This window comes from Siniperca chuatsi, linkage group LG6, assembly GCF_020085105.1.
Source record: "Siniperca chuatsi isolate FFG_IHB_CAS linkage group LG6, ASM2008510v1, whole genome shotgun sequence".
NCBI classification, from domain to species: Eukaryota; Metazoa; Chordata; class Actinopteri; order Centrarchiformes; family Sinipercidae; genus Siniperca; species Siniperca chuatsi.
Genome location: NC_058047.1, coordinates 19,243,173 through 19,265,126, shown reverse-complemented (window position 1 = coordinate 19,265,126; position 21,954 = coordinate 19,243,173). Strand labels below are relative to the sequence as shown.

The 21,954-nt window shown below is 39.0% G+C and overlaps 2 protein-coding genes across 13 annotated transcripts in view; one reads left to right on the top strand and one right to left on the bottom strand.

Annotated features, from left to right (window-relative positions):
- The window catches only part of tnni3k (TNNI3 interacting kinase), a 13,532-nt gene extending 8,244 nt beyond the window's left edge, over positions 1 to 5,288 (top strand). For all 8 annotated transcript variants that reach the window (XM_044199879.1, XM_044199878.1, XM_044199881.1 and 5 more), the window contains 4 exons: positions 1,198 to 1,257; positions 1,378 to 1,547; positions 3,824 to 3,903; positions 4,749 to 5,288. In XM_044199879.1, coding sequence (XP_044055814.1) covers positions 1,198 to 1,257; positions 1,378 to 1,547; positions 3,824 to 3,903; positions 4,749 to 4,828 — 390 coding nt within the window. In that variant the 3' untranslated portion in view covers positions 4,829 to 5,288. The remainder of the gene's footprint in view (positions 1 to 1,197; positions 1,258 to 1,377; positions 1,548 to 3,823; positions 3,904 to 4,748) is intronic.
- On the bottom strand, positions 5,286 to 21,954 carry erich3 (glutamate-rich 3). 5 transcript variants are annotated; one of them, XM_044199873.1, is made up of 15 exons: positions 21,752 to 21,954; positions 19,926 to 20,019; positions 17,817 to 17,942; positions 17,632 to 17,703; positions 17,202 to 17,330; positions 15,201 to 15,359; positions 14,586 to 14,795; positions 13,710 to 13,890; positions 13,235 to 13,421; positions 12,318 to 12,550; positions 12,061 to 12,207; positions 11,313 to 11,678; positions 9,834 to 9,971; positions 6,173 to 9,732; positions 5,286 to 5,976 (listed from the first exon to the last, which is right to left on the bottom strand). In XM_044199873.1, exons 1-14 carry the CDS (start codon positions 21,769 to 21,771, stop codon positions 6,200 to 6,202), a joined length of 5,595 nt encoding a protein of 1,864 aa, XP_044055808.1. In that variant the 5' UTR covers positions 21,772 to 21,954; the 3' UTR covers positions 5,286 to 5,976; positions 6,173 to 6,199. The 5 variants fall into 5 exon arrangements, with proteins under 5 accessions (XP_044055808.1, XP_044055807.1, XP_044055810.1 ...); XM_044199872.1 differs by having other exon boundaries at positions 5,286 to 9,732; XM_044199875.1 differs by having other exon boundaries at positions 5,286 to 9,732; positions 11,313 to 11,675.

Genomic DNA, 21,954 nt, shown 5'->3' with positions numbered 1-21,954 from the left:
AGCATATACTCAAACAGGGATTGCTTCTTAATTTCAAACTGTAAAATGATCTCAACAATAAAATCCTTCCATGTCATTAGCTATTTAGACATACTGAAGCTCAGAGACGCAATTGATGCTGAGTCAGCTGCTCCTGCAAACACATGCAGCATTAATGAACGGGACCGGCGCGTCCCTTGATGATACGTTATTGCATGGCTGTTCACATTCAGGAGCACACATGACCTGGGTGATCCTCACTCAGCGCTGTGATGTTTATAATTAGCCGGGAGTGTTTTTCTCGCTGCCTCATTAAGACACAGGATAACATGGCCGAGCATGTTGGCACATTTCTCCCTCTGTGGTACATCTCCTTCCTGTTGTTTGCCAACCAGTTGCTTGCTCCCTCGGTGATCGCCTCGCCCCAGTACAACTTCGTCAAGATACTTTTAAGTGTGATCATAATAGGCTGTCATAAAGTTGCACACATCTCTCACGGTGCCTCACCTGTACAGTACACCAGCTCCTGTGGGGTTTAAAAGTGGGACACGCCGCACTGTGTTTACAGGATTTGCATTGTAAAATGTATTTGTTAAAGCCTCAGAGAATGAATGCTGCAGGGTAAGCCGATTTTACATCATTGCTTCAGATGAACACTTCCTTTTCTGTGACACCAATATAATTTGAAATTGAAAAATGTTGTTCTTAATAGGCTTATGAAAATCACCACGTACATGATCATATAAACTTGCAAGACCATAAAATTGCAGTGAAGTGTTATTCTAATGGAGCAGAAATTACTCGATTACTGTCAAAAACTACATGAACACTATACACTATACTATAACACAATGATTTATGAAAAGTATTTGCCGAAATCAAAATGAGATGGCTGTAAAGTCTTGTCATGTTATTATGTTTTGTGTTCCTGTATTAAAAATAGTCCTTGGCCACTGTCTGAGGATATGATGTATAATTGAACAGCTCCAGAGTGGCAGTGTTTGTTCTTCTACAGTGAGGCAAGAGATCTAAGGGCTGCTTTTGAAGCAGAGTTCTCCTTTGCTTCATGTGTGGGTGGACTAAAATGAGCACAACATACAGGGCAGTGTTTGAGAGAGAATACACGTGTGTCTGTCTGTCTGTTGTGGGATGTACCTGATGCATTTGATTGTTCAGCACTGAAGCTGAAGTAATTATAGTTTGCTTTTTCCAATTCAGGACAGGCCCGAGTTCTCTGAAGTGGTTTCCAACCTGGAGGAATGCTTGTGCAATGTTGAGGTATATAATATCCCACATATTCTTAAATGTCATCCTGTTTAACGCTACAGTGCATGACATTTATGTTTTGATAAGTCTCTCAATTATGACTGTGTTTTTGTTGGTGTGTGTGTGTGGCAGCTGATGTCTCCAGCCTCCAGTAACAGTAGCGGCTCCCTGTCGCCCTCCTCCTCCACTGACTGTCTGCTTGGGCGAGGAGGACCTGGCCGGAGCCACGTGGCCGCCCTGCGCTCCCGTTTTGAGCTCGAGTACGCTCTCAACACTCGTGCCTACGCCTTCTGGACTCAGAGGTAAGAGAACTCAAGCACCTCCACAGACAGGTGAAGGTCGATAGGGTGAGAATCATTTCAAACAACAGCTGTGGCCTTTCACTTTGGCTAATCAGGGCAGTTTTATAAGAGAAATAATTTCCCCAAAAATTGTGAAAATTCATATAAAACAACCAATATACAATGTACTGTATATTTGAGAATTGAGACTCTTATTGGATCAACAGCAGTTAGGATGCTAAAATCTCTGCCTCTACAAACTCCCAAAGTTTATTAACAACTTGACATTGTAGATCCATCATTCTGCATGATTCGATGGCTTCCTTTCTCGCCTTACGTTTACTTCAAAACTAATTTTGGTGTATAAAGGTTTGGAGAATTTTGATGATGTTCCCAGAACAGATTTCATGTTGTTGTTTTTTGTTTGTTTTTTTTAACACAAGAAGGGAAGAACCAATTGTGCGGCCTACATCAAAAGATGTCTTTCTCAAACTGATGTAACCAAAGCCCTGTCAACTATATTTAAAATGATGGGACAGCATGAGATGCAGACCTCCCTACAATTTAGTGACAAATCAGATGAAATCAGCAGCATCTAAAACATTGTACTTGATGTACACTTAATTAAGCAATCAGCTTAATTTGGAAATGCTGTAACCTACAGTAGCAATGACCCACATAACTTCCCAAATTTTCATTAGCATAATGTAAAATCAGTGATCTCAATAATGTCATCTGTGACAGACAACCTGATGGCTGGATGAACTGATCCGTAGTCATTCCCTTTAAGTCACTCATGTACTACTTTCCACCTGAGATGACCTTCACACTGATGGAGAAAAATTAGGAAAAACGTGCACTTGCCTCGCTGCTTGACAGTGCAAACTACATAAGAAAGCAGTCATAACAACTGCTGTCTTTTGTTGGCATACAAGTGTGCACATAGAGATGTTCAAGGTGAGAAGTTTGAGTTTGTCATTGAACGTTATCGCTGTGAGATGTTCACGACACAATGACCCAGTTAATATTATTTAATAAATAAAATGCGTCTCATAATTGGGCTATAATTTAACCAGGATATTTCGAGTCATGATATGTGGAGCCAAGTTAAAGGCCCAGTGACATTTACAATGCTAACTATAAAGATGACTAACTAAGGTGAAGTTGCATCGAACAGATAATGTAGTGTGTAAATAAATTTAAACAATTTGATCTGGCAACTTCCCCACCCAACACAACAGTTGGCCTTTAGCTATAACGAGTCATTGTATTTACAATACAACAATATCTGTGACAATCTCCTTCAGCAAATAAGACGTCACTGCTACTGAATTCTCCTTCCAAGATCTTTTCTCAGAGCTTTGATTGGTTGAAAATGTTGGATGTTGTCTCTGCAGCCAAATAAATATAGATGTTGTTTTTTCAGTGATCATTGTAGAGGGAGCACAGATGTTCAGGTTTCTTAAAATGATTTATACGGTTAATTATCTTTACAGTTACCATCTGGATAAGCCTTAAATCATTCAACCGTTCAATTGAATGTTTTGGGCTTAAACAGGAATTCCACAAACATCATGTCTGGACTTGCTCTGATTTGTAGAAATGACTCCCTCTGAACAATTGTTATGCCAATAACATGTAGACCAGTTAAGATACTTACTGCAACAGTGAGGAGTGGAGTTGCTCGGATACTGAACAGGAAACAAACGAAAGCAAATGCAATAAAACATGCATGGCATTCTGACTGAGGAGGAAGGCCTCTATTAGACATCCGGCTTTGAGCCTCTGTACTGTGTGTGTCTCAGTGTGTGTCGGAGCCTGGTAACAGTCACTATGAACCCAGTAACAGGAGGTGGGGGTATTGTGGTGTGGCAATGACTTATCTGTGGTTCCCTGGTGCTCCATGAAAGGTTGGACAAGACCTTTCTGGGTGTTTATATACCAAAAAAAGGTTTGGGGCAAATTCAACCACATGGAATTTAACTTTCACAGATCATAAATATATTCTACAAAATGTTCAAATATCAAATGCTGAGCATCAGTCAGATTCCCTATAAATAAATGTCACTGATCATTACTAAAAATTATTTTCTTTAATTTTATGAAGCAGTGTGCAGATTGTGTCTGTGTTCATCCCATCAAACCTGTCATCAATTGTGTATACTGTTCTCCTGCTTCTATCTGGCTCCATCTTATCCATCCTTCTCCATGTAAACGAAGCAGTATATATTTCTGACTTGTGCTGTTTTGCAGTGAATTAATGAGTAAGGGTTAATTTTATTTATTTTATTTTTCAGCGAGCGGCGGCGTGCATCTGGAGGCCTTTCACTGGAGGAACTCAGAAGGAACATGCAGTTTTCTCCCATTGATCGAAATGGTTTGTGTGCAGAATAAATGTGCACTGATACTGTATAGTGACTAATTGTGTTTTAAAGTAAAGCTGGTGCATCTTAATATTTAATTGATAATACTTACAGATCAATTCAGATTCTGTGACATTCTGTAGGCAAGCAAATTATGTATCATCAAATTTCCTTTTGAAAACCTGTTCTTATGCCATGTTGATATTGTCCAGTTTTCTTTAACCTGATGTTATTGTTCATTTTATTTGCTATTAAATTTCAGTGTTTTTTAAATCTAATTGTTCATATATTATACATTTTTAAACCTTTTTGCAAAACAAACTGTAAGTTCTGCTCTTAGGTAATACATAGTAATTTAAAAGATAAGGCTGGTGCTATTCTATATTTTTCTTATTGTCCACAAATCCCACGAAAAGAAAAAAAACAACACATTTTTTGACTTCCCTACCCTGTCTGTAGCACTCAGCCCCAAATATACAGTCACAAATATACAGGTTTATTTTAAAGAAAGACTCAGTGATTTCCTAAAACAGCTGGGCACTGCAGTTTTTAGCAATGTTACTCAAATAGGAGTAACAGGTGCACTTGTTGGGGACTATTTTCAGCAGTGGATGAATACACATTTGGTTTGTATTTCTGGAAGCAGGACGATGTATGTGGGATTGACTCAAAATAAACTACAGTGCCCATCCTTGTTAGTTTGGGTCTTTTCATGGAATTTATTTACAATAAGAATAATATAGAATTTCACCTGCATTTTCCTTTAATTGTCAATAGTAATAATGTTGTTGTTGTAATGTCAACATTATTAGTCACAAATGTCACAATGTCACAATTTTCATTGATTTGTCTCTTTAAGGGTACGTGTCTGATCCCATGAGCACCGTGAGATTCTGCTCTTCTTTCAGCAGCAGTGGCAGCTTCGAGGACAGTAACTAAACCCGCTTGGTGGTCCTAGCCCTGTTTATTATTACCTTATTAATTCAGACATTCATGCCTGTTTTTGACAATTCATTTTAAGTAAAACTGTATAAATAGTTGGTAGAAGTAGTCGATATTGCTAACTGACTTGCTAACTAAACTGTATTTAGTTGTAACATATTGTACTGTATATGGGTGAGTTGTTTACAGTACACTCTTTGTTCCCAATATCTCTAGTCTTGAGTTATATTAGATTTATTTGTTACAAAAATTAAGTAAACAAATTTTAAATATTTTGTTGAGGCTTCTAGATCTTGTAAATACTGTATGTGTGACAAGCTAAATTTGTTTTTGTGCACATGGTTTACATAAATCTGAAATGCAAGCTTTGAGAATCTCAGTCAAAGCGTGTGTTAATTCTGACATTCAATGTACACACGTCTAGATTAAAGGAAATAAAAGAAAAAGCATAAAGTCACTATCCATCTCACTGGTTTTATTTTCTAAGTGGCCAAATCACACAAGGGTTCAGTCATTGACAATTATCAAATGAAAAGATGAAGCCTCACAAACCCACACTAGCCATAAAAGTCAGGTGAAAATGCAATACAAATAAATATATAAGTAAATACATGTTTTTGAATAAGAGGTAGTGTTAGCAGCAATACTGACACAAATCAGTGCCTAGATTTGACATTTCACAATGTTACCAGTTTTATTTAATTAGCAGCCTAATGATGAATGAATTTTCCATTTTAGCTTCGGTTAGCATTCCTGTTATTCCGCTGCATTTTTGTCTAGAAGTCATCTAAACAAATAATTATGTTAAAGCACTTAGTACAATTGTCATTAACACAGACACAGTGCAACTGCAGATCTCTGATCACAGCTGAAGTACAGTAACATTGTGCTTGTGCCCAGTCAGTGGAAATGTAAAGTGTACTGAATAAGCTGTGGGAGTCCAACAGCTATAAATTATTCACTCATTTGTGAGTGTGAGTGGAAGAGTATCTCTTTACAGGTATTAGGTGATAGCAGCTGTACTTGATACCTCACACAAACTATGCCTCTTTGTTATCAACAATAAGAAGAGATGGTCTATTGTAAACTCATTATGCAGCGTCTTCTTTTTGGTGATTGAAGAATGAAGACTATCTAAGAAGTCACTGTAATGTAAACACAGAAGCCACAAGACACTTGAGGCCTCTGTCAAGTATAAAATCAAATTACATTTCCTGATCGCTACAAATATTCTAGCCATCTGACAGTCTAATTGCTTTTTAAATGTTCACTTTTATAATTGAACTTCTTTTATATATGTTTTCTTGTAAAATGAAAAAAGCAAGTAAAGCATCACTGTACCTTGGTGCCACTCTGAAGTGTGCAGCTCTAATGTCCACTCTCTGTCCTCGTAGTAGTCAGCAAAGGATATGAACTTCGACCAAACAAGGTTTCATCCACTGAGAAAGTGCTCAGCCGGTCTTTACTGAGAGTGTGTGTGATGTCTTTGATCAGCTGCACGTCTCTTCTGTCTTCATTGATGCTCGCGTCTGACGGTTTGGGTTGGAACTCTTCCTGGCTTCCATCTTCTGACTTGGATGCTGTAAAATCAGTTATTTCTGTAACTTCTTGACTTTGTTCCCGTGTTTCTTCTTTATCTTTCAGTTCATTTGCTTTCAGTTCGGAGAGCCCTTCTGGACTCGCTGAATGCTCACGGTGCTCCTCTGTTTTGGATGAAGGTAGAACAACTTTCATCTCTTCAATTGCTGCTTGTTTTTCATTCAAGTCTGGACCATTATCAGTAGTTTTCTCCTCAGTTTGGCTCTCACAGATGCTCTCAGGTCTGCCACTGGTTACTGAATGATGAGTACCTGCAATGCTTTCCACTTCAGTTTTGGAAACATCAGTTTGCTCAGTGTTATCCTGCATTAAACCCTCTTGAACTGTGTCTTCTTCCAGAGATCCCCTGCTTCCTCTGTGCTCTTCTGACCTCACGTCTTGCTCATTCACAGACTCTATATCATTCTGTTCACTTTCTGTTTTTGGTCTGAAGTCTTTTACCTCAGTCTCCTCCTCCACTTGCAGTGTGTCTTTGGCAGAGTCATTCTCACAAGGTTCATCATCATCAGAGTGATTGCTCTCAAGGTCTGACTCTACAGCTTCCTCTTTGGTTTTGTCCCTTGACTCGTTTCCATCTTTTGGCGTTTGCTCTTGTTCTGCACTCTCACACATGTTCACCATGTTTAGTGGACTTGCTGATCCCGGCAGCTCTATAGATTGTGTCGCCTCTTTACTAGAGTTGGTTACTTGAGCGGCTGAAGGCAATTCCTTCAAGTCTTCTAAAGGTTCAACAAACGTCTCAAAGAACTTTGATGTTTGATGTGTGGTTACCCAGTTTGTGACCAGATCCGTGTTGTCCTCTCTTGCTAAGGCTTCTGGAGTTTCTTTACCTACTGCAATGGCTGCAATGGTCCCTTCCGTGTTATCAGCCTCACTGTTTTGTGTCAGCTGTGATGACTGTGCTTGAGGTTTGAGCAGCACACTTGCTCCTTCCTCCGAGGCCTTGCTCACCTCCTCTGTGTCTGCTTCGTTTTCTTCGTCTGCAGCAGAGAGGTCAGCGGCAGTAGCATCAGTGTGGGGGTGTTCGTCAGTCTTAGAGTCAGACGGTGCAGTGGACTCGTCTAACTTGTGACCTATGCTTTCTAAGTCCACCACTATGGGCGTTGAAGATTGTGCCTGATCACCCGAAGAAGCAGCTATCACCGCGTTGACATTACTCTGGACGTTATCGTTCTTTTTGGTCAAATCTGAATCGCTGTTTTCATGATCAGGGTCAGACATGTTGCCATTTTCATCTTGTTTTGTCTCCTCACCGACCTTTCTATCATCTGATTTAGATTTTATTTCCACATCAGATGTCTCTGGCTCGGAGTCAGTTTTAGTAGATTCATCTTGCTTTTCCACACTGTCATCCCCTTCCTTAGCCTCACTTTCTACCACATGAGTGTCAGGAGCCTGATCAACCTTGTCCTCTTCGTGTTTTTCAGCACCATCTCCAGAATCCACAGTTACTTCTTTTCCCTCTGTGCTCTCGTCTTCTGTAGGTTCCTCTGTTTTTCTCTTGTCTTCGGTATCTTCTGCTATTTTCACGTCATTTTTGCCCTCAGTTTGAGCCTCTCCCTTATCCTCATGAGTTCTGTTCTCTGCTCCAGTAGAAAACTCTCCATTTTCAGCATCAATTTCTCCCTTTTCGCTGTTGTCACTTTGTCTTTCAGTCTCTTTCTTAACATCTTCAGCCTCCATTGCATTGTTCAGCATCTCTTCAGTTGTTTTAGTCCCATGTGCTACATTTGCTGCTTCACTATCACTGACATCCTCTGACTCATCAATATTTTCATCAGATATTTTCACATTATCTTTATCCAAGTCTGCATCTGCATTTTTCTCAGGTTCTTCTGTAATCTCAGATATTTCTTCTCCCTCTACAGTTACAACTTTTTTCTCTTCAGATTCTTCATCATCTTTATTCTTTGCAGCTTCACTTTGCTCAGCTTTGTTCTCATTCTGATCTTTCTCTTCCTTTTCTGCTTCAACATCCTTTTCTTCATCAGCAGCTGTGTTTGTTTCATTTATCTTTTCACCCTCATTAGTTTTATCAGATGTGGCTCCATTTTCTTCAGATTCTTCCTCGTCATTTTCATTCTTGACACGTTCACTATCTTTGTCTTTTTCTGTCTTTTCTGATTCATCTTCCTTCTCTTCATTTGCAACTTTATCTTCTTCACTGTGGGTTTTCTCCACTTGTTCTTCATTTTCCTTTCCTTCAGAGTTTGAGTCACTTTTGGTCCACTCTGAAATGTTTTCCTCATTTTCTATTCTCTCTTCTGTCTTATTCTCATTATTCTCCTCTTCTCCTGTCTTATATTTAGCATCCCTTTCTCTTTCCTCATTATTGTCACCTTCTGTTATGTCATCTGGATTTGTTTGCTTTCCTACCTCCTTACCTACCTCTTCAGATTTCTCCTCTAACTTATCATCTATTTCCACAGATTTTTCTGTCTGCTCTTCTCCCATATCACACATTTCTTGTTGATTGTCATCCTTACTAGCCTCTACTGCGGAAACTTCCTCTGCTTCCTCTTCTTTAATATCATCTTTATTGCACTTATTTTTTGCATTGTCTTCACTTGTATCTACTGTGGTGTCTCCGCTCCCCTCCAACGAGCTGCTTGAATTCTCTGCTGTTTGTGATGCTGCCGCTCTGTCTTCGCTGTCTCCGTTCTGCCTCTTCTCTGTGTCGGTTACAGGTGCCTCTTCACATTTGAAGGCCTCTCGCTTCTCTGAGGGTTCTACTTTCATCTCCATTGTCTCGCTCGCTGTCATTGCCTCCGCCTCTGCATTATCTGGCACTGCTGTCTCGCCAGTCTTTTTATTTGGTTCTGATACTGATGACTCATCCTCCTCGCTGCTTTTTGCCCCTTGCCCCATCTTGTCAGGCTGCGTGTCAGCCTCCACTGCAGTTTTCTCCTTATTTTCTTCGTCTCTCACTGCAGCCTTAGCATCAGTGGATTTAGCTGCTGCATCTTCTTGAGGCTCTGAAGTCTTGTCATCCTCAGCCATTTCCTCTTCAGATACAGGATGCAGACCTGTATCTTCTGTGTCCTCTGATTTATCATTCTCTGCTGTGTTTTTGTCTTCTATTGATGCAGCCTTTTCATCTTCCTCATCTATTTTCTCATCTTTAGTACTATCACTGTTCTCGTGGGGCTCTTCAGTTTCGTCCCCCTGCTCTTTTGGTTCAGACATCTCTTCCTGATCCTGTACCACTTCAACTTCACCAACAACACCTTCTTCACACTTCGTCTCTTCTACAAGGGTCTGCTGCTGTTCTGTAAATGTCACTGATTTCTCTAGAACTGCATCTGCAAATACAAATGATATGTTTAGGAAAATATGTATTTTAGTGCAAAAGTTGTCTTGTGCAGCTTGCTGATTCATTTGAATATAAATGAAAATCTGATACCCTTGTTGTCCTGTTCAGGGCCTTTATCTGTGGACTCCTCCTCCTCCTCCTCAGAACTGGCGTCGTGCAGTTCGGGCTCAGAGCTGCACTGGGACTCCTTCAGTATGGCCTCTGCCAGCCTCTCCTGCACAGATTTGGCTTGGGAAAGAAAAAGAGACACGGCACACGCAGTGATAAAAGTTCATGTTTAAGCAAGCACAGGATGAACTTTTGTGAGCCACTCATGGTGATGCATGATGTTAAAATTAATGGGGCAGTATTGGAACAATGCAATTGTTGAGAGAACTGAGCCAATGAAGAAACATACAGCCATAAACATAAAATATGTCTTTAATCTTTCCAGGTGCAAACATAAGGGAGAAACACAACATGCAAAATGAAAATGCACAGAAACAAGCATCATTCAGTACACAACCAAAATGGAAACACTATGCAAACTTATAAAACTGCCTATTTGAAATCGACTTTATATAGTTTTAGGATGTGAATTTGGAACTGGATACAAAATTAAAAGAAAGAAAGAAAATCATTTAACTTTGGCACTAAAGAGTTTTGTGCAGACGGATCCCAGGAGCACAGTTTGAATGTGGAAATAACTTTTACTGAGGAAATCCACCTACAGATCTGGTTTCATTAATGATACATTTTCTAAACGTGTGAGTTAAATATTTACAGACATTAAGAAACAGAAGTCCGCTGTTAGTAATGCACAAGTAGATTGTTTGGGTACACTCTATACTTGAATATGCAGTAGCTCCTCACAGCTGCATAATTTGTGCTTTTTGAAATAATTGAAACACCTTAAGTGTACACTGTATGAAAATATATGTATTTCTACATCAGTGGCAACTCCCCCTCCTTATCTGATTGCATTTTCAACCCCCCCCCCCCGGCGTTCGCCTTTGTTTTCCATTTTGAAATGTTTATTTATTTCTCATTTTTGCTTTAACTGGAACTACATAGTGCAGCTTTAGGACAAATAAATAGAGTAAAAAGAAAACACAAGTTAGAAAAGGCTTTCTTTAAGCCTAAACATATTGTCAGGAGTGATTAAAAATACAATCAAAATATTGTTATAGGTGATAATTTCTTTTTAATATCCAAACATCTCGAAACTCATTTTGAATAAAATTTAAGTTTGACATTAAAAAGTGGATCAGACAGAAAATCAACACATACAAAAAGAAAAATAAGACAAAATAATACAATAACACACAAGTAATTTTTCCACTATTAAATTGTACAACAATGTCATAATGTTGCTTTAAAAATCACAAACTGACAATCCAGCACTGACTGTGATAATTATTTAGTTGTTGTCAGGGCTGTATACACCTGCTCCTGGCACTGACTTGGACTCACATAAAGTGGTCTTGACAGTCGGGGTTGTGATAATAGTGGAAAAACCTCCATACAAGATGGATCCATTTTCTCACTCAGGTAAAAAATCCAGAGCTGTATTTGTTGGTTTATACTCACCCCTCTCCTGTTCCTCCTCCTGTTTGCTCTCATCTACCGTTTTCTCCACCTCTTTGTCTCCTGAGGTGTCGTCACTCTGTTTATTCACATTCCCCGAGGGGACACCGGTGTCAGAGATGTCTATCTCTGTGCTGTCCCCCGCACTGTTCTGTATGTCTGAGTCTTTAGGCACAGCAGACTCAGTGGCAGCGGCTTCTTCTGGATTTGGTTCATCTTTTTCGTCTGTTGGAACAGCAGTTTCCGCTTGATCGACCTCTTTAGGTTGCTCTTCTTTCTCGTCCTCTCTGGAGTCTTTGGTGGCTTCAGCATCACTCTCCTCCCGATCGCTGCCTGAGGAGCTGAAGCCTGAATGAGACTTTATGTCTTCTGTGCAAAAAAGATGGAGCATTTTAAATTCTTTAACAGAAAAATCACTTGCCAAACTTCCAATTTATACTGTAAATAAATAGAAGAATAAGGTCCTCTCAAAGTAGGGAAATACATCATTAAACCTTTCAAAAGCTGGTTTGCTGGTTTATAGATGACGCACTGTAATTTATGTATATAACGTTCAGCATCTCATTGAAATCTAGGCTCCATAGCAGCAGAAATCTCAGCAGAAATGAGTTTGAATGCCCTCGAAAAGATGCCCAGTGATTCTGTTTTGCTGTCTTAAAAGCAGTTGTCAAGTGAATAGATTATGCATGATACTCTCAGCTCAATTTTCTTCTCATGCAGTACTTGTGTTCAAACAAGAAATTTCACTCACCATCCTTCTCGTCGTCTTCAGTCTCCGAGGCGTCTTTCTTTTTAAACTGCCTTTCAGTTTCACCGGATGGAGATGGGGATTTCTTTTCTTTTGCCTTGGCATCTTCTGCAGAGCCCTCATCGTCTGCTTCAAAGTCTTCTTCATAATCTGAGGAGGAAGACATATAGACAATTCAGTGAAATACACTGTATGGAAAAGATGTATTTTTTATTGACGCAGTCGTGTTTTTTTGTACTCAGATGTTTTAGTCATTATACCGTCTCTGACTTTGTCCTCCTCAGCTGCTGTTTCTTCTTTGACTTGAGTCTCCATGTCCTGTGGTTGGCTGGTTTCACACTCTGAATGGGACGAAGTGTCCTCTTGAGTCCGTTCTGTCTCCATCTCAGAAGCATCCTTTGGGCTGATGACTGGCTCCTCTCTTCCTCCATCATCTTTGACCCTCTTTGGTGGCGGAGTGGGCTTTTTGTCCAATCCCATTGCTATGATGCACCTGAAAAAATGAGCATAATATACTGTAAGCACTCAGTTTAGAGGAACAGTTTGATATTTTGCGATATATGCTTATTTGTTTTCTTGCCGAGAGTTAGATGAGAAGATCGATGTCACTCTAATATCTGTCCATTAAACCTGCAATAACTGATTTTTTGGCAGCAGAAACAAACTGTAAACACAAAACTGACATATTGTTATCAAGTTAATATGGCGAAGTTGTTAACAAACTATAAAATTGTCTGACTCACAATGGCCAGTAAAAAAAAAGGGCGTCTTTTTTAATCCACATTCTTCTTCCTTGTCAAAACCTGACGCCTACATTACCCACAATACAACTCAGCCGCTGATAGTTCCAGTCACAGATTCAGGTCTGTTATATTAGTAGCGGTTAATGTAGCCTGGAGCTTCTAGCCTCAAGAAGAGATGAGGAGGGGCTACAGAGGTCTGGTAAGCTCACTTCTTTCTAACTATGCACCCCCAGATTTTTTTCCATTTTCAAACTTGTAGTCTTCAGCCCCAGCAGATGCTGACTCAAGTGAGGTAATTTATTCACGCAGCTCCCTCTGGAGCCACAAAAGGCTTTATACAACTTTTCTCCCCAAGACCTGCAAACAGACTTTGATGTGTAAAATCAGTGGAGTTCCCCTTTAAAGACACAGTGTGCCTTAAAAGGAGCCCTTACTTGTAGCAGGGAGAGGCCCCCTCTACGCTGGAGAAACCAAAGTGTCTGTGCCTGCCGCCGAGTCTGGAACCCTTCCTGTGTTTGAACTCGCAGCAGGAGCTCAGCCGCTCCACCTGCAGCCCGTTCAGGAAGAAGGTCAAGCTGAAGGGGAAACCTCGGTGTCGCCTTGAAATGAACTGGAAAGTCTCTGAGGGAAAGATTGAAGATGTAGATGACTCTAACCCATCTTAAATCCTGTGAAATATCCCTACATATAGGTAATTTTAATAATAATGATATACAACTAAATTAAAGATACAGAAATAACAAATAAGGTTTTCTATAGAATGGGTGACCCCTTAAAAGTTGGTTTGTTTGCTCAAAGGCTGTTGTACACACTTATGTTATCTAAATGACCTCTCTCCCTGGATTTGCTCTTATTTGTGTACACAAACACACATATCTCACAAACACAATCACAGATCCTCACACTGACCTCCCTCGCGGAGCAAGCCCTTGTAGACACACAGGTTCTCTCCTCCACAGTGTTGCTGAAACACTTTGACCTCATCCCTCATGTCGATCAGGTCGTGGGAGAGATGCACTGTTTTGCCAAAGTACATCATGTTCACAGACACTCTGCTCTGGTGCACAGAGCTCCTCAGCACGGGGGGGTCCTAGATGAGAAAAAGTGCAGGTTGGGGTCAGTTTGATATCAATTTAATCCAGTTTATGAAATTATTTTGACTTTCTAATCCCAAATTTGATGTGAATGATCTATACAGGTAGGTATTATCTAAATCTGGATGAAATTTACTCTATAATGATAAATATAATGCAAATTATTTGTATATATCACTGAATTCTGTTTTCTTTTTCAAGTTGTTAAGTAGTTGATATTTTGTCTGATTAATTACAGTATGACCAGTTAAAATGGACTCCGTTGACAATTGCATAATTAAATTGTGTAGTAAATTTAGGTCAGTAAGAGATTCATAATGTTGTTTAATTGATTGACTTAATTTGATTTTAGTCCATTTGATTTTGTTTATTGTCCAGCCATATTGTTACCACTGAGTTAATTGCAACTGCATTTACGATAACAATAATCTGTGACTGCAGATGAAGTAACAGAAAATGCTTGGTATCCCTCTATGCTGTTCTGTATTTGCATTTTGGCAAAGTATAGACATACAAATATGTCAAAGACACACGCATAAAAACATATAATATAACCTCCTACTGCTGGGTCTTGCAAAGATCAATCCTAGAAATTTGAAGTGTGTTCCTAATTAATCCAAAAGGAGCTGCAGCTTGTAAGTTTGTTATGGAAAGTTTTGTTGCCAGGGAAAACATAAAGAGACATAAAGACCTCAGTGACATCAGCTCCACTGGAGGCGGTGGTAGGACGCAGTCTGCGGCCTCTGAGCGTGCCACTGGGAGTAACCTTTGCCCCCCTCTCTTTCCTCTTTGTGGCTGGAGGTACTGGGGTGACAAAGTTGTTGATGACTGGGAGGCAGTAGGGTGAGATGCCAAGGGAGGCCTCCATTGTAGTCAAACGTCTCTGGGACTCCTTGTCCATCTGGGAGGGAAATTAATGAAGTCACGCTGTGAAAAGACTTCTGTTTGTTGTTGTTACAGCAGGGCAATGACAATGTCTGTGCATGTGCTTGTTAAAACAGTTACTTTTAGTGCAGACAAAAGTTTAATGGAGAGGTGTTTGTCCACGTACAGAGCTGAGGGGTGAATATTCAAAACTGTCTAAATAGTTTTTAGAAGTGTGGGACATACTGTAATCTTGATTTCTAGTATTAACTGAAAATATTTTTCTTGGCTTGTATGCATCTGTCCAATATAATGTATGACACAGTAGATATTATTGGTCTCACTCTAGAACTAAACCAAAAATAAATATGATTTTGTCTGTATGAATGGGTGAATGAATGAATGAATGAATGAGTGTGTGTCTCATGTGTCACGATCTCACAGTGCAGTTGAATGGCTGGTCGTTCTCATTGGAGGACTCGGGGAGTCTGTAAGGGGAGCTGCGTCTGAGCGAAGCTGTGGTGCTGTTACTGTGGATCGGCTTCAGACGCACTGGCCTCTGCATCTTTCCTGGAGCCGTGTTGGGTCGAGACGAGCCCGGCTGCAGCACCCATAACACACAGACAGTCAGCATTCTGCTAATTGCAAACACTCGGAAACTATCGGAAACCAATAAAGTACAGTGTAACATTAAATACAGTGAATACAACACAATGAATACAAGGCTGTGAATAGTAGACATTCGTGAGAGTAATAATAGATTATAAATTAAAAGTTAATTCTTGATCCTGAAAAACCAGCTGACCAAACAATCTCACCACATCATCATCATCTTCCTCAGCAGATAGAGTTTGCCCAGTTGTCGTGGTTCAAATTTCCATTTTTTTGAGCGTTTTAAGGAATTATTGTCATTAATCATTATTTAATACAGTATATATAGTATTTTTTTATTGTTATTATATTTTGTATTTCCATGTTTTGTCATACAGGGCATAATGTTAATGTTTCTTTGCACAGCACCTATGCATGCTGTAATATAATTTAATACTGAATATGTTGGTGTTTTTTTATTTTAGGTTGTATTCTGTTAAACGCAGCCTTTTATGCTATTATATTTTTCTTTACTTTATTTCATTTCATTGTTCTTTGCTACAGAGAATGTGAAAATACAGTACATGTGTTCGAGGCACACATAACTGGAAGAAGTGGCATTTTATTATTTCTCATTGTATAATTTTTCATAAAGTGCATAATTCATCATTTTCCAGTGTGTGTGTTTGTGGTCAACCGCTGTTTTTTGCACACCACCTATGCATGCTGCAATATAATGCTATACTCGATATGTTAATTTAATGTAATCTGCTCTATTTCTCATTTATTTCATTATACAGAATATTTCTTTGCTATTTTTTGTTGCAATTCATGATAAATGATACATTTGGTGTGCGCAACTGCACATCAGTAATCTTCCCCGAAGTGCCTTGACATTTTTCCCAACATATCACTGTTGATCTATTTCAAACAAGCCCTCTACCTGCTGAAGTGTGAGATGTTTGCGACTTAAGAGGAGAGAGATTTAACAGGGTAAACACAGAGATCAAGGTCAGGATTACCAGCTCTATTTGTTCTGGCATCATGGTCTGTGACTTTTAATGATTCAAAGATAACACTTCTAATCTGACGACTTCACTTAAAACACTCTTGTTTGCAGACAGAGCAAACAGCAGCCGAGACAGCTCTTCAAATGTTAAACATGTATCAGCATGCACAGATAATGATTTGACTCAACTGTTTGAGTGATTAATAAAAACTTGGAAATTAGTGATGTTTAGAGGTGCTGCAAGGCTGATTTTGTTACCTTCAGACAGAGCCAGGCTAGCTGTTTCCCCATTTACAGTCTTTATGGTAAGCTAAGCTGTAGCTTCATATTTGTCGTACAGACAGAGTGGTATCAATCTACTCATCTAATTCTTATCAAGAATGTGAACTCTTTTCCCAGCAATGTAAACTATTACTTTGATTAAATGTCAACATTTTAAATACAAACCCAGTATCTCACACACTCTTGATGAGGGCACTACAATTAAAATAAAACCTCATATTTTTATCTTGTAAAACACAGGTCTGATCGACCTATTCATCTTAAACTGATTGGTCTAATAAAGGCTCTTTAAATAAAGGTCGAGGTTTTTAACTCAGATGTGATATCTCAGAGACCATTTCTAACTGTGTCATGGCATTTAAACAAACCTTTGCATGATGGAGATGCTATAATTAAAGGTCAAATTTCAAAGGCACTCAATTACGGATCAGTGGTTTATCTTGTTCCTGAATGGCCAAAGGGGTGCCTGTATCATTCATTCAGGTGACGACGTATTAAATGTGATATTACAGCAATAGCCACTCAATCTACTGGTGCACCAAGACAGATGTTTTGACTCACAGACTCGGAGGATTCAGAGTGCTCCCCCTCTGGCCCAGAGTGCTGTTTTTGGATGGTCCTGGCACCCGTGGGTGGGTGTGGAGACAGGATGCGGATGATGTCTTCTTCATACCTTTTAGAGCGCTCCACCTTCCAAAAAAGACCATTCATTAATATTGTTGCCATTTTCTGTGTAGCTATACAGTGTATGAAGTTCCAAATTGAAATATATTTGTACAAAAGTATTTATAAATAATGGCACTGTATATAATGGTAAATGCTAATTATGGAAAATAAGAATTGGATGCTGAAGATTATTTTTTTTAATGGATCAACAATAATTAGGAAATGGACTGGTCTAATATAGGCTGATGTTATGAACAGTTTTTTGTTTCATATGATTCAAGAGTCATTACTTTAGCAAAGCAGTGTTTATATGTAGGTGATGTACCTTGATCTTATGCACTCTTTCCCTCCTTGCAAACTCCTCCAGTTTCCTTTTGATCTCTATTTGATGGACACGCTGTATGGGAGGGGCACAGAAACAAATTTGCAAAATTTATTATGCAAGGAGAAGCACAGATTAGCTGACAGTGTTTTGACTGTTTCTTCTGTGGTACACTGTGTTCCTCCCACCTCCATCTCCAGCACCTTGTGGAAAATGGCCTGGGCCAGGCATTCTCGAACGTGTCTCTGGTGAGCTCTCTGGATTAGCTTGTGTCTGTACTCCTTGTCTGGAACAATACGCCCACTCCTGGTGATCTGATAACAACAATAGTGTCAGCAGGGTTCAATCTATATGGGTTTTTGAAGACGGTTAACTATGTTTTCAAACTCAATCAACAGCTGATATTTTGTGCAGAAATACAAAAAACTGTTATTTCCCACAAGAGATTTCTGTATTTGTGATTTTTCTCTGTGCTTTTTTCAACGGTTTGAAGTGTGTGGGGTTGAAAAAAGGCGATGTCATGTACTTCTGTGCACCAATCAGGATTTAGCAACATTTGAATCAGAAACTGATGACAGGTGGTGGTTGTTTGGCCGCTGTCAATCAAATCTGATTAAACCATACCCATATAGTCCTGATGAAGCAGATTAGCTGAGTTTTTGACTGTTTAAGGTGGGGTATGTGATTCTGGCGAAATCCAATACCATGACAAATACCATGATATAGAGTGAACAACAACACAGCAAGTCATGTAACTAATGTTATCTTGGTTGTGGGTTAGCAAACTGTCCCTACAGTTGCTGCAGCAAAGCTAACAGCCAGAGAGGACGAGATGGTTTCCCAGAACCAGCACACCAGCTCCAGACAGCGATACTCACAACTCTCCTAAACTAGAAAGTAAGCTGAATGTCCACGGGCAAATAATTTAACATCACCTGACACACAAATCATGGCTAAATGGCTGGAATGGCTGTTAGTTGTGTGGCCCAGTCCAAGCCACTTTATTTGTTTCCCATATACAGAGCCAGGGCTGTGTACAAACAACTGACAAACACAGACTGCAAGCGGACCGTGAGGAGATATTCGCTGAACTTGACAAAAAGACGTGTATTGGATTAAAATCGCATACCCCACCTTTAACTTAACTAAATTTAATTACTTTTATAGTTTGTTTTTAACAGCTTTAAATCTGCCAGACACAGTACATTTCCTTGCAGCTTTTACACAATGTTTTTTGCAGCTGTGCTCAGGGAGGAACTTTCACGTTAGTGATGGCAACTACCTAATAGCCAATATTTAGTCAAAGATGATTACTACATTGCAATTTGGGCTGCGCGATATGGCAAAAAAATCATATTGCCATTATTTTGACAGATATTACAATATGATTTATGATTGGTGGGAATGACCATTTTTGCATCACAGTTTTCATTTTCACTGAAAAAACTGTTAAAATCATGATGATGTGGCATTTGTTGGGGTCTGTATCAAACAAACGTTTTTTTTTTTTACATCTGGAGAATAAGATTTGTAGGTCAGAACATCTCTGCAGCACTACAGTACTTAATTATAATGCTGTTTTGTCACATTTTACCTTTATCAAAAAATTGCAGCTTCTGCAATTTGGATATTTCACTTGGCCATATTGTCATTTCGATAATATTTGAATTAATTGTGCAGCCCTAATTGCAATATGAGCAACTGAACAAAAATGTACCTCACTGTGAGTGATTACAGGCTATTAAATGAGTGATACTGCTGATAATATAGACAGTATGGATATCTTAAATTTGTAGCTCTCAGAAGTAGGATAGACCAGGGTACCCAGTGTAGTTTTCAGTTTTTGTATCATCATCATTATCATCATCATCGTCAGAGCCATGGCCAGGATTTTATAAATACTAAATGAGGTCATACATCCATATCCAAGCTATCAACCCAACCTCCTGAAGAAACTTAATTTTTTTCCCCTTCCATTTAAGTATTCACTTACATTGAATTAAATCGTGTCTTCCTAAATATAAAATAAATAATATCCTTAACACTGCCAGGATTTAATTCTGCTGGGAGAAATACTAAATCCCTTTAATATATTTTAATTTAATATTTTTAGTTTAAAAACAATCACATTTTAAATAATTTAGCTTCAAAACCCACCATCTGTTACTTCTGTGTAACTGTAGAATGTAAATTCTTTTTCAGCTCGTTAAATTTCTAGCCACAATACTGAGGACATGACCTTTGTGTCATCAGTGGTAGCTACAGTCCAGATCATCATCATCATCCTGTTGACGTACCAGTCCTGCTCTGTGCAGGTGTCTCCTGATCCGAGTGCTGCTGAAGTATCCAGCGAGATGTTTGTCTGTCAGACTGTTGTAGGCTGAAATAAGTCTACAGAAACAAGACAATAAAAACACAAAAGAGACACTGAACTAATCCCAGCCAAAGAAACTTCACTTTATGATGGACATCCAGACTTTACATTTTGTCTTCCGCAAGAGTAACTCAAGACTTCTTGATTAGAGTTAACAGAAAACCAGAATCTCAGTCCAGTGGTTTAGTAGGGCACAACACCGTCTTTGTTCATTGTCCTCATTAACGAGACATCAGGTCGTCCACAGCCTGGCTTGTCTGAAAGCAGCGGATTTGATTTCCCCCAGCATTTGTTTGTGAGACAACGGGATCTTACAACTATAGGGTCTGTTACCGGTGTCTGATTACGCACAGGAATTAGAGGGGATGGCACACTTAACCCTGTCTGCCTCCTCTTTGTGCACCTGGCTCATTTGTCTCTGGTGCTCCTCAGCTTTGGCCGCAGATTTCTCTTTGAACCACAAACATGGAGGTTTAACTATCACTTGTCATTTTATACATGACTTTCTCTGACCCAGTGAAGTGTTGAGGAGACATAAGGCACAGAGCTATATCATGCTGATGTGTCATAGCAAGACAAAAAGAGCATAAAACACTCTTAAAACATGTCATTTGTGTTTACAGTTACAAGTTTTACAAGTAAATGCATTAAAAATGTACTTAAGTACAAGTATAGAAGTATTAGCAAAAAAATGTACTTAAAGTATCACAAGTAAGTACTCATTATGCAACAGAATGACCCATATCATGAAATTATATTACTGGATCATTATTATTGATATATTAATATGTAAGCGGTACTTAAATGTTGCAGTTCAAGGTGAAGTGAATTTTAACTACTTCATATACTGTTTAATAGTGGAATCCATAACATACATATTTTGAATGTAAAGTATGTAAAGTAACTATAGCTATCAGATAAATGTAGTGGAGTAAAAAGTATAAAGCAGCATTTAATTGAAATTCTAAAAAACAAATACCTCAAGTACAGTACTTGAATAAATGTACTTAGCTACATTCCACTACTGGTAACAGAGTACATTTGCACTGTGGTATTGATATTTTTATGTAATGAAAGGATCTGTATATGTCTTCGACGAAAATAGTGTCCATCTTTGTTTCTGCTGTTTCTTCTTTCCTTTTCAGGTCCTGTTCAGCGTCATTTGTTGTTCACAGTAAAGCACTTTGTTTTACGAAACTGCTGTTTAAAAAGTGTTTTAATCTTTTATTAGTTTCTGGTGGACCCATTAGTACAGTAGCCGAAAAGTAGCATTGGTATGGGTATTGAGTCTACTAAAAGTAGTTAAATGTGCCTCAGTGGTGACCATGTTGCTAGACGTTGTCCTCCCATGCTATTGTACAATAGTAGTGTCGTTCTGTGACGCACTTTATTTTCTAAAACTTCTGTATGTAAAGGTTTTTTATTAGTCATAGGGGTCTATTTGTAGACTAGCCTAATAGTAGCATTAGCATAGGTTTGGAGTCAATTAAAAGGAGTTCATTATGTCTCTATAATGGCTATATTGCTAGAAATTTTTACTCCCATATGACATTTGTATTAAGAAATGAATTTCATTTTCAAGTAATTCTAAAAATAAGTAGCCAAGATTTACTTTCTCTAACTTAAATGTACTAGGTCTACGAACTGAAAAAATCACATAGGTATGGACTGCACTACAGTTGAACTCAAAGCTAGATCTCAGCTCTTTCCACTCTTGAATATATTTAAATAAAAATCATTTGCACCTACCCTGGGTTGAGGTGACTCATGGTTTTCAGCTCGCACTCTCTTTGAAAATCTCCCTAATATTTCAGGCAAGAAGGACCGTGGACTTCGCTGGAAGACACCGAGGCCAATGTAAAATGAGATGTAACCGGCAGAGTTGTTATGAAGTGTATCCGTAAATTTTCAGTTGCCTCGGGCTGAGGCTGCACTTCTCCCAGAGCGGAACT